A 13,022-nucleotide genomic window follows, 5' to 3' on the forward strand; every position below is an offset into this window, starting at 1 on the left:
ACCTGTACTGGCAGTGAAGTGTATTCCACAACCACATAAATAGTTGCTTTTGTTGATAGTAAATAGACTTTTCTCATCAACAGTAAGTTTCCTTCTTTTGCCAAGGTCTCCCTTAAGCCTCATAGTTTGCAGTGTTCCCAAGAATCCTGTACCACAGCGCCACCCAGAAGTCCATCTGTAGTTGACCAAGCAATATGCTGTCTTGGAAGCCCCAAAGTCCTGGCAGTACTTGGCAAAGAAGTTCGGCAGTTTTTGTCTGTGGGAGGGACTTAGACTTTCTAGTAGGCAGCCGACTGCTTTGAGTGTGGCTAGTTGGAAATACCCTCGGTATGAGTTTCCTGGTGGCCTATGCATTTCAGAAAAAAATCAGGTCACTGCTATGTGATGTCTGTCTGTTTTTAAGTTGCATTGTCTCTGGTTGTGTTCTAGTAGCTTCCTTCTTTCCCTTTGATTTTCTACACAAAAGGATCTGGAGTTAGTGGTAGGTGTTCCATCTCTGCTTTTTGTACCTGCAAAAGCTGAAATTGTGTGACTGGGCGGATAACACTTGAAACAGCTCCTTGTCTCGGATGCTTGAAGCTTACACATGGCATGGAGAATAATAGACATGAATCCATAACTCTGTTTTTGCAGGCTGACAATTTCTGTTCTTAAGGAGACTGTGTTGTATTATACATTGAATATTTTGATAGCACCAAGATATATTACAATGAGTTTTTGTTTGAATAGTTGTTTTATGTAGTTTTGCATAGCTGAAAGGAATGGAGCTTTTAATAACATTGAGATTTCAAGTTGTTCATTGCTAATGTTACTTGTCTTGGCACAAATGTGTCATCTGTTGTCTCACTGATTTCAAAAGACCATGTTATCTTTAATATAAAATAACTCCAGTTATCATCATCACAGGTAAAATGTTCCAGTCTCCGGATATCACTCTTATTGTAGAGTTCATATTTATGTTTTATAAGGAGAAACCTATTGATTGGCTCCTGGATCATATCCTCTGGGTGAAAGTGTGTAACCCTGAGAAAGATGCTGTAAGTTTGTTTTTATAATAAAGCTTCTAAAATCATCATTGAATCATAGAATGGTTTGGGTTGGAAGAGACCTTAAAGACCATCTAGTTCCAGCCCCCCTACCATGGGCAGGGAAACCTCCCACTAGACCAGGTTGCTCAAAGCCCCGTCCAACCTGGCCTTGAACACTTCCAGGGATGGGGCATCCACAGCTTCTCTAGGCAACCTCTTGCAGTGTCTCACCACCCTCGTAGTGAAGAAATGTTTTCATGATGGTGAATGAGTTGGTTTTGGTGAGCTGGAGGCTAGCATAGTGTGTACAGTTACAGCACGTCCTGAAAGAGTCTTTCTTCCTACCAAGATATTAATCTTAAAAAGAACTTTAGAGAGACAGTTCTCAGAGGCATTATAACTGTTACTGTTTCAGATTTTGGAGATGGATGCAGTAGGATGAAAAGCAAAAGTCTAGTTAGTTTCTGTGTGTAACAGTCCTAAAATAAACTCATTCACCTAACCCCCACTGAGGCTCTGCAGAATGCCACTGCTTGGATAGCAGTCATAGAGAAGGTTCCAAATGAGGAAAAAACTTTTGGATTTTGGTCCTTCATTTCTCAAGTAGCCCCCTTGCTGAAAGACTGAATAAACAGGTTCTGTGCAAGAACCTTGAACAGTAAAATATTTGCACAGCAGTCTTGGTAGATTTCTGGAATGAAAACAAGAACAGCTGAATAAGTAGATCTGGGTTCTTGTTAAGTCTTTTTGGTTCATGTAACATCACATAATTACAGTAAAAACTCAGCAACCTTGTGTTGGTTTTACTAATGTGATTTTTTTTTTTTTTTTTACCCCTCCTCTCCTGTTTCAGAAACATTGTGATCGACAGAAATCTAACCTACGGATACGCTTCAGGCCTTCTCTTTTCCAGCATGTTGGCCTCCACTCCTCTCTAGCAGGGAAGATCCAGAAACTCACAGTTAGTAGCTAAAATTTTCCTTCCTTTCCAGAGCAGGCTGTTTAAATGAAAAACTTTGTAGCCTTTCAGAAAGCAGGCATTTTCTTGTCTGGCATTTTCAAGCATGTTGTATATTGCTCCAGTTGGAATGAAGTCTGATTTAAACTGGTTACTATCAAGTATAAGAAGTGCTAATCTCAGCTTATTTTTGTGGATTTTTGCTAGGGGATATTTTTTCTATTTTTTTTACTTTAATGGCATGTTCATCTTATTAATCTGTACAAGATCTGATAAACCCCCAAATGAGTAATGCATTCATTTTCCATTTTATGCAAGTGTTTGTTTTAAGTGTAACCACTTGGGAAAAGAATATAATAAAACAGGTTATCTGACCAGCATGATGCTTGTCTTTCTTTCAATTAGGATAAAGACTTCCTGAAACCATTACTGCATAAAATCCACGTGAATCCACCTGCAGAGGTTTCGACATCTTTAAAAGTCTACCAGGGGCATACGCTAGAAAAAACCTACGTAGGGGAAGATTTTTTCTGGGCTGTCACACCAGTTGCTGGGGATTATATTCTATTTAAATTTGACAAGCCAGTCAATGTAGAAAGGTTAGTAATTATTTGCCTTTGGTCTCATATCTAAAGTTGCTTGTTTGCCAGGAATGCTTGAAGGTAGAATTTGGGGCTGTCATTATAATCTAAAGTGAAATGATGTTCAGCTGATACTATGATCATTAATGTCTTCCCTCTAACTCTTTTACTACTTTAAATTTCGTCTTGCCTTTTTTTTTTAAAAATTATTTTTTCTTTTATTTAATCTGGAGCATTTTTGATAAATGCAATTCAAACCCAGTGTTTCTCTGGCAGTTCATAAGAGAATTTAAAAGAAGCCAATTTGATTCTATTTGTATTTGGTTGGTCTGCTTCTAATTACAGAGCAATTGTACAGCATGGTGTGTGGTACAGTATGTTGTGCCCTGCAGCCTCGGTCCCTTGATTGTCCAGATCAGAAATCTTGCTGGAGCATATCATGATGTCCCCAAACCTGAAAGCTGGGAACTCTGAAGGGTAATGTGTTTTAGATGTAGCTTTAGGGCTTGAAAAAAGTCACCATGCTAAGACTCCAAGTTGACCTATTTAAAAAACCTTAAAATTTAATTAAAAAAAGGGGGGGGGGGGCAGGGGTTGCCCTTGAAATACAAATATTTGTGACTTGTTAGAGGACTAAAGGTGACTTCTTTTTAGCTACTGGTCAGATTAAATAAGGATAATAGAGTTTGCGCTTTAGAGTGTAGTTGTCCTTTAGTTTTATTGAGACTCATTTGCTGTTTTGCTTTTTACTGTCTTGCCAATATAGTAGTCCAAGACTTAAAAAATTGTTAATTTAGTGTCTGTTTAAGTGTTGCTATGTTAGTGGATTTGTTTTCTCCTTTCTTCACATACCTTATGTGTTGAGGCCAGTACTTACAGTATGGTAGAGCAAAGTTTCTTTGGATCAATTTGACTGGATGCTTTTCTTGTGAAGCAGCCCTTTTTGCAGTCCTGAACTGAACCCAATTAGTCAACTCTGTGCCTTGGTACATAATCAAAGGCTAAGCCTTCACTTTGGCTTAGCGTAACAGTGAGAATCAGTAGTTTCCTTGTTACTATGTTGCTCCAAACTAGTCTGACCTATGAAACTCAAGTTTGTCACTTGAGATGTCAAATTACTCTTTCAGTTGATTGCTATGCTTTAAAAGACTTTCCTGGTTAGTTTTCCAAGATACATGTGTTGAGGAATATGATTGCCATACCTCCTTGGATTAAAGGCAGAATCTTTTTTTATGCTGTGCCAATAGTTTAAAAAAACCCCATATTTTTCAACTCAGATGTATGAATTCATTGATTTCTTTTTGATCAAATTTTCCTTTTCAAAGTTATGACGTAAGTGTTGTCCAATTTGTGTGTTTGGTTTTGTTTTTTTTTTAAAAAACAATTATATGCATTTACCCTGTAAGAATAGGGTGACTCTGAGCAGCAAATGTTGATCTTGGTTGGTTTAGGACAAGTCAAATGCACAATGGCAATTTTGGGAAGCATTGCAAGCAAGTGTCATAGGTCAGCACTGTTACTTAAAAAAATGGTATGCACAGTTCTGAAGAAAATATTATTTGATATGTATTACCTTAGTGGTGAGGGAATTGGGGGAATGAGTAAGTACTAATTATCTGTGCTAAAGGTGGGAAGATAGTGTTCATTAATGTGCCCTGAAAAATTGTAGCTAGGCCTAAGGTAGTTACGTCTACCTGCTGTGTTAAGAACAGTCCCAGCAGCAGAGGATGATTCGATTATTTTTTGTTGTTATTTCTATTTATTGAAGAAATGCATTTTAGTTTTAGAAGAAAGGGAACATCTTGTATTCTGTTGTTTCCTCAAAAGAAGTGCTACCCGTCCAGACTAAAGTTTGTTTGAGCTGTTGTTGTAAGCCATTTTGAAGTTTATTATGATTTTAGCTTCATTGCCACAGTGTCCTCAAAAATGCAGTATTTTGCCTTTCTGAAGTCAGTGGCTGATTAGGGGTACAGATGTTGTAATTTCAAGTTGTTGGGGACTTGGTTTTGTTTGTGTACTTAACTTCAGCAGCAGCAGATTTTGTTAGGTGAAGATTAAGTAGAGCAATGATGTTTCCTGATATTTCAAGGATGCTTGCTGAGGCAGTCAAAAATAAAACTGTGACTTAAGGGTTGAAACACAGAAAAGGGAAAATGGACTGATTATTAGGAAGACTTCCCTGGTGGGGCGATATATCTGATTGTGGGAATTAAGAGTAGAAAATACACTTTTGAGAGCCATCTTGTGTTTGTTGAAGGGATGCGACAGGTTTTCCCTTTTTTCTTTTTTTTTTTTTTTTTTAAAGCTCTTTGAATATACAGAAAATTTTGTCTGCCAAGTCAGTTTGAGGTGTAGCTGTTTAACTCCCATAATAAATTCTTGATAAACAAGTTTTTTAATGCAAATATTGACCACAACACTGACTGAATGGCAGGTCTGTTACACTGTGACAGAGCACTAACTTGTTCCTATAGTTTATTTTTCCATGCCAAATGTTTTGCTGAACTCAATTTAAATTTTCTGCTGAGTATAGCAGTTCAGTAATTAGCTTTCATTAAGTCTTTAAACATTTCATTTTTGAGATCTGAGAATATTGCCAGAGATAATAGTGGCAAGGATCTGTTAATAGTTTAAAGTGAGAACTGAGTTCACTTCTCTGAGCAGAAAGTAATATTTGTGGCTATTTTGTGCAAGACCTGGTTGGCAGATCCCTGCTGAATATTAAACATTCAAATAGATGGTGCTTGTTCTAAACCACACCTGGAGAACAGGGATGTGTAAATTGAAATTGTCTAATGCTCATTTTAGTAACAGCTCTTGTACTGAAACTTTTTAGTTTTTTCCCAAGCAAAAGATCTCCAGCCATAACACTGAAGTCCCTTAATACTAAGCTAGGATCTCATTCTTGTTTTTGCAAAAAGAAGATACATACCTCTCTTTTAGTAGCATATCCTTGAGAATGAAAGTAGATCCACTGACTTTCCTCTTAAAAATAAATTGCACAGCAGTGTTTAAGGTGTGGTTTGGTTTTGCTTTGTTTTTTTTTTTCCTAAATAAATGGATGGACTGTTTTCTAAATGCTCAAACAGCCTACATTGTAAAGATAAATACTGAATTTCTGTTCCCTTAGGTTGTTATGTAATTATTGAAATCTACTTTGCTATTTTGGTATGTACACTGTTGTTCCAAGCACACAATTATTAAAACTGACAGTTATATTTCAGAGTTTCTTTATGAAGCATACATTTTTACTACTTTCATGCTAGTACTGAATGTAAATTCATTTTCCTTACTATAAATAAGAGATGCAAGATACTGTTTTTCTTCAGAGATGTCAGTGAGGAATGTTGTACTGAGCAGCTCATTGTGACGAGCATTTGACTTTAGACATTGCTTTGTTTGAGGGGTTTTTGTATGTAGAAAGATCTGAAATATTGGTGGATGAGTAGTGAATCTTGAACATAAGTAATAAACTTTTAATGTGATCCTGGTTTAAAAAAAAAGAAAAACAAAACACATCCCAGAAAGACATTCCATTGCAGCACTGAAGTGATGCTGGTGTCCATCATCATCACAACCATCTCTTTTTGACTGCTTAAGTTTCAGAGTCCTCCCTATAGGTGTGATTGACACAAATCAGATATTGTTTTCAAAGAACATGTGCACTAATTACATCGAGGAAGGCCTTGGAAGCACATAACCTATGACTGTTTTAATTAGATTATGTTTACGCTTGTCAGCTTTTCTGCAATAGGAATTTAGAATGGATATTTATAAAAAGGGCTTCAGGTTTGTTTCAATATAAATTGCTTTCAAATGCTGATCTTTATTAAAAAAAAGGCTGCAGGAAAAGACAAGTATGTATTTTATACTGTGGAAAGGAAGAAAAATACCACCAAAAACCAAATCCCACTCCAACCTCACAAGTATAAATATCTAAATTTTCTTTATATTTTTAAAATATGAGACTCATCCTTTCTTGTATGTAACTGCTCGGTAGTGTTACTTTGCATATTTTCAAAAGGATTAGCAGTTTGTTTTGGGGGTGGGGTATTTGGTTTTTGTCTGGTTTTGTTGTTTGGGTTTTTTTTTTTCTTCCCCCCAGCACTGCCTTTAACTCTGTAGTTGCTCCATAGTAGTGGTGTTCTTATAGCAAGCCATTGTGTAGTCATTCTAATGTGACATTGATTATTAATAAAGTGATTTGATGAGGTTGAACTTGCTGACTGGAATTTCAGCTTTAAACTGAAATCTTAACACTGTGATAAAACAGCTTGTAGATTACATTTACTACTTTTTGTTCTGATATTGGCATAGATACTGGATGTGCAGTATTTGAGACTAATCATCTAATTTTCTATATTGCTGACCCTGGAATCCCATGGAACATGTGATGTTAACCTCACATATGTTTCCCCTGGCATCTTCTTACAACATAGAATTCCCACTCATGCAAGAAATACATATTTGACTATTTAAGCTACAAAATCAATGTACTGAGTGTGAACAGTATCTTATTGGGCTCCTGGTAACTAAACATATACATTACTTTGCTTTGAAATGGTTGTGACAGTGCTGAAAAATACCTGCAGAAAAAGTGACAGTTACTTGCCTGTTATTACTACTACTTCATTGTAAAGGAAAATAAATGCAGCTTTTAAAACAGGTTCTCTAGCAGTGAAAACTTAAAAGCAATTTAATTTTTTTTAAATGTACAACAAAGTTACCAAAAAAAAGTATCATAGGGTGGTGTTGGTCTCTTCTCCCAAGTAACAAGCAATAGGACAAGAGGAAATGGCCTCAAGTTGAACCAGGGGAGGTTTAGACTGGATATTAGGAAAAATTTCTTCACTGAAAGGGTTGTCTGGCATTGGAACAGGCTGCCCACGGAAGTGGTTCAGCCACCATCCCTGGAGGTATTTAAAAGACGTGTAGGTGTGGCGCTTAGGGACATGGTTTAGTGGTGGACTTGGCAGTGTTAGGTTTACAGTTAGACTTGATGATCTTAAAGGTCTTTTCCAACCTAAACGATTCTATGATTCTATAGCAGTTGGTCTTGTATGTATCTAAAATGTAGTTAATTATCCATCCTATAGGGTGCAAGTCCTCCTGTGGGTAGAGAGATACAAGATCAAATGCATTACAAAGGCAAAAAAAACATTCTAACAGCTTTCCAAAACTGGTAGCAAAGTGAAACTTTCTTATCATTTGCTTTTGCAGTAACAACCACTTAAAACGTAGGGAACTGCAAAATTGTTTGGGTTTTAGATTAGTACAGCAGTAACTTGACTGATGTATAAGCTGTTCTTTGTTCATAATCACTGTTCAGCGTAGCAACTCTCCTTCAGTGCAATGCAATACATTCAACCTTTCTTGGGCAATTTTAGCTGAAGAGCCATATATGTGCAGTGTATGATTTAGAAATAATCTTTGTTCTGATTCTAAAGATATAATATAGGTTATTACAGTTTAACATCTTCATGTTATTAAGCTTTAATGGTGGTGTCAGTTGATAGCAAGTATTTGAAAGTCTCTTAATTTATTATATTAAATGTTTTGGTGTTTGTCAGTATATTTCAGGTGGGATAATATTTTTAGTGTATATAAAAAGGAGAATTTGAGGACTTTGTTTTCTATGTTTACATAAGCTTCTGTACTAATGAGTAGAAAATCCTCAAATGGATGCATTGACAGTGGCAATTTGGCAGGCAGGCTCCCGGCCACTGATGCTGTTTACTCCAGGCATGGAACTCTGCCCATAACAATGAGGCAAGAACTTCATATGAAGAGGGGAAAAAAACCCAAAGTGTGGATCAGAGACAGAAGAAAAGAGCTGCCTGAGCCAAGGACAGGCTGCTTCCTCCTTAATGGCACTAATATTCAAGATTTGTGTATTTGGCAGTGTTCCTGGGTTTACAGTTCTTAGTGGGAAATCTTAGAGGCTTAATGCTGTTGTCTGAATGTTAGATGTGTAATGCCACTTGAGATACCCTAAAATACTTCATCTGATTTACAGAAGGGCTTGAGTCTCTGAGATGTCATAATTGCATCTTGCCAGCCTGGGACGAGGTTGTATACCCAAGTGCATCTCAAATGGTGGCAAATGCCTGTGTTGAAGAAAATTGAATGGAGTTGTTATCTGTGCTTCTGGAGAATTAAACTGGGGGGAAAAATAATGTTTATGTGCACATACACACAAACACACACATATTAAAAAACCAAAAAAACCCCCAAAGCCTTTCTATATTTCATCAGATTAAAATTCAGCAGAAGTAACCTTGCAAAAGAACATAAGGGCCTTTTAACTAATATTGATGTGGTGGAAAAATGAGTAAATTCCATAAAGAGCAGAGATTTCAGGACAGACAACAGTCCTTCCCTTAAAAAAACAACAAAAAACCCAAGCAAACCAAAAAACCCCAATCACAAAACACCAAAAGAACCAAACCATGGCCAAAATGAAAAATTAAAAATAGTTAAAATTAATTTAATGCCAAACTCTTTTCTGTTACAGTTGATGTGTGCATACTCCAGAGAGCACAGTGCAGGTTTAGAAAGCTGATCTCATAGTCCTCACTGGGAAACAAGGCAAGTGTAGACCTGGGAATGATATTTTCTTACCCAGCTAAATGCCTTCTACAAGTAGTGCGCAGTTGAAGAAAGCTAGGAAATGGTATGACAAACCTTATCAAAAGATTCAGGTTGACTTTTAAAGTGTTGTGAGAAAATTAATTTCTTAGGTGTATGTTGGTTAAAAAAGACTCAGACCACTCCCTAAAATCCCCCCATCACCTCTTCAGTCAGGCTACTTTGTGATCCTTTGACAAACACGAGAAAGTTCTCTCCTGTTGGTGTGCTGGTTTGCCACTTACTGCAAAAATGGGGAATTTATCCCTTGCAGCTGTCAAACATGCAGCCCAGTTTATATGTGGACAATTAAACTGGCTGGGTTTGGCAGAGAAAATGAAATCTTAACAGGCTTTTTGCATAGAAGTTAATGGGCTTGTTTTGGTGTGGTTTGTTTGGGTTTCTTTCCCCAAATTGGGAACTATAACAAGATGGAGAAGCTCCCATTAGATTGCTTACCTATTGTGAATACTTGGTGGGTGTATGTATATTGACTTGAGGAATTAGGCTTTTTTTTGAAGTATAAGCAATTTTTGCAAAAGAGTGGGTAAGAGGCATAAAGGATAGAAGGAGAAATTGAGATTGAGAGAGGGAAAAGAAATTATTCATCTTCCGTATGTATTTTGCATAAGGAAATAATGCATGGTTAATACCGGTTTCCAGTGACAGTAAAATAACATTTCCTAATGAGGATTCTGGGAAAATGACAGAGAGGAGGTAAATTAGATTTCTTTTACCATATTTGCATCCAGTGATCAAAAATACTGGATAGAATTGGTGAATACTCTTGCAGTGGATGATGGCATCTGTAGAGAGCCAAAAATTTGCTGACTGAATGTCGCTTTCATAGAAATTCATGTTGTGCAGAATTAAAAACTGTTATGCTGCATGTTGCTATGGATAATTTGTTCAGACATGGAAGGAAACATTTCCTCTCTGCCTTCCTACCTCTTTTCCTTTTCTGAAAATGGGATATACTAAAATATATCAAATTGCTAAAAAGAGACATAAGGAGGATATGTAGAGAAAAGGATTTGATGCGTTCATAAACAGATTCTTAGAATATTTGTGTTTATCATCAAGTGAGATGTCTTTTGTTTCCTTCAAAACAAAACCCAAATATATTGATAGTAGATGTGAACTGTGCTTTTTAAAGAATTCTTATATATTATTTCCTTTTATAAAGCTGACGTAATTTACTGATAGTTATTGTGTGTTCTGTTCTAATTTTTAATTGCTCAACAAAACAGAAAATGCATAGAATCACACTTCTATATATAAAAAAAAAATCATTGGGACTTCTATTTATTTAAATAAAAGACAGTAAGACAGATTTTTTTAATGCCTAAAAGAAAACAAATTAGGTAATAGAGAGAATAACATTTTCTGGGCCTAAATATGCTTTGATGTGAGGGAAAGAAGGGATACATTCCCTTCATAAGCAAAATAGGAGGAGGGTAAGGAGGTGCATGTAGTTGATTTTTTTTTTTTCTTTGAAAGTATAGGTGATGGAAAAGTTTAGCTATTCAAAGAAGAATATTAAAGCTAACAGTGCAGATTAGTAATATTTATATTAATTTATACACATCTTTTGGGGGATGTTACAAAAGATAAGACTCTTTCCAGGTGCTCACTGCTGGGGGAGTTCTGAATCTGAGTGTGGGCTTTTAAAGTACCATAATAGTTAACTGCATTGGCAAACTAATCATATCTTTTGTCAGTGTCTTAATGATAATTATGCTTCTGCCCTACCCTCTCTTTGTGTGTTAGGATGTGTATGAACATTTGTTTCAGCTTATTGTTCTTTTTTCCCCCTCCAAGTGGCTTGATTTTATATGTCTATAAAAATGGCAAGAAGTCAAACCCTCAACTTGGGTACTAAAGTCACTGAATATGGAAACTGAAGTTTTCTTTGCAGCTTTGACTTTGCTCTGTTTTTTTGGTGTTTTTTTGTTGTTGTTTTGTTTTTTAAACCTTCAGTGCTCTTGAAATTTTGTGTAATTTTTTATGCTACATGAGGTATTAATGTTTAGTATCCTCTATTACTTTCATACTACACTGAGGTCATGAGCAGAATGTATGTAAGTTCATATGTTTAGTTCTGGCAGAGAGGAGGTTGTCTGTGTTATTGAATATTTACTGTAGCTAGTTACTATCTTTGACCTGTGACTCTTTAAAAAGACACTGCCAGTGGAAAAGTTTCTCTAAGATTCAGACACATTAGTATTTCATTTACCAGTCATAAGTTAAAGTTACTTTTCGCTGATTACTTCCATCAAGAATGTCCAAATGCACCCATGTTTGTGTTTTGTAATAAAAAAAGCTGTGAATTAATATTCTATGAGGTAATGGTGCTGTTTGTTTTTTTTTTTTTAACTTTAGGTGAATTTGTGTTTGTTTGGGATTACTATATTTAGAGATCTATGGTTTTCAGAATTTTAATTTGAAAGACTGGTTCAGAAGGTATTATGTTTAAGCAGGAAGTAGGCAGGAATATCTTAATGATTCCATCCTAAGAAAAATGTTAGTTAACTAGGAAGAAAAAAAGCATGTTTTTACTGTTTACACGGACTGTCATATGTAAATCCCAGGACAGATGTCAGAATAAATTTGCAGACAAAAGCATGGCTACTTCTGAGTCTCTCAGTATCTGTATTGAGAAATACCTGTCATAGTCTGAAAACCTTGAAAATTTATGATTTATCAGTATGACAGGAAGGCAAGTTTTACAAAAGAATAGCTAATGACACTTATTTTAGGAGCTGTAGAGTATCTGTTTGTTTGTAAATTAAATTTCATTTCAAATTAAATTTTCTTATTTGTAAATTCTGTTTTGAAGCAAAAGATTCCTCATAGATGTGAATTGACTGTGTATGTGTATTCATACTTCTGGTTTTAATCTGTGTAACTTTTTATGTCTAAGGAGGTGTTACCTGTCAATTATTCAAGCAAGGCTCAATTATAAAAATACCCCTTCCTTTCTAAACATAATTTTAAATTAGATGTGACATATGCATGTGTTATATATGTGTGTGCATATGGGTAGACAGATAGTTGTAGAAAATATACTAAAAAAGTAGGTTTGATTACATGGAAATCTGGATTTATTAATTACATCCGTAAATTATTTTGGCTTTGTCCAAACTTTTGAGTGTATTGCCCTAATGGAGTGGTAACTGCGTGGGGGGAGGAAGCCACACTTTGGTTTCAAAAGTTAATAGCACAGTAGGAGAAATGGTTGGCTATGGTTGCAGGATTGTTTTTAAAACCAACCAACCAAACCCCAAGTAAATAAATAACACCCCCACTAAAAAACCACAAACAAACAAAAAAATAACCCACCACCACCACTACTCCCCTTCCCGCCTCCCCCCAAACATCCCAAACCCATTATCATTAATTGAGCGCACCATAATCACAGATCACAAGGAGTTTCTTTGTGGCTCTTTAGGTGTGTGTTCTCAGAAATAAGATTTGTGAACTAGAAAGCACTAAGGAAAAGCGGTGCCTCTCTAGTTTGGTTGGAGCATTTGATGGCAGCACCTTAGCTGTGAGTGCTTGATCACTTGCATTTTAAAATGTCTCCTTAGAATTTTCAGTGTTTTCAAGAGAAAAATTCCCAGTAATGATTAGGATATCTGACAGACTGAAGGATGGCAAGTTAGATCTGCTAGGTCAGAAGACAGCAGAATATACTTTTAGTCTGCTAGTCAGCTTCGCCAAGAGTTTTGTTTGGCTTATTATTGAAACATAATAAAGGCATTCTCCTAGAAAGGATAATTAAGTCTTTGGGGTTTTTTGGATGTCACTGATGTTTAGAAAAAGTCA

At 36.0% G+C, this 13,022-nt stretch overlaps 1 protein-coding gene across 4 annotated transcripts in view; it reads left to right on the forward strand.

The window, feature by feature from the left end:
* Nucleotides 1-13,022, forward strand: part of MGAT4A (alpha-1,3-mannosyl-glycoprotein 4-beta-N-acetylglucosaminyltransferase A) — an 84,334-nt gene that overhangs the window by 60,250 nt on the left and 11,062 nt on the right. For all 4 annotated transcript variants that reach the window (XM_075057550.1, XM_075057553.1, XM_075057551.1 and 1 more), the window contains 3 exons: nt 907-1,037; nt 1,882-1,989; nt 2,392-2,585. In XM_075057550.1, the coding sequence (XP_074913651.1) occupies nt 907-1,037; nt 1,882-1,989; nt 2,392-2,585 (433 nt within the window). The remainder of the gene's footprint in view (nt 1-906; nt 1,038-1,881; nt 1,990-2,391; nt 2,586-13,022) is intronic.

This window comes from Buteo buteo, chromosome 25 (assembly GCF_964188355.1).
Source record: "Buteo buteo chromosome 25, bButBut1.hap1.1, whole genome shotgun sequence".
Taxonomy (NCBI): Eukaryota; Metazoa; Chordata; class Aves; order Accipitriformes; family Accipitridae; genus Buteo; species Buteo buteo.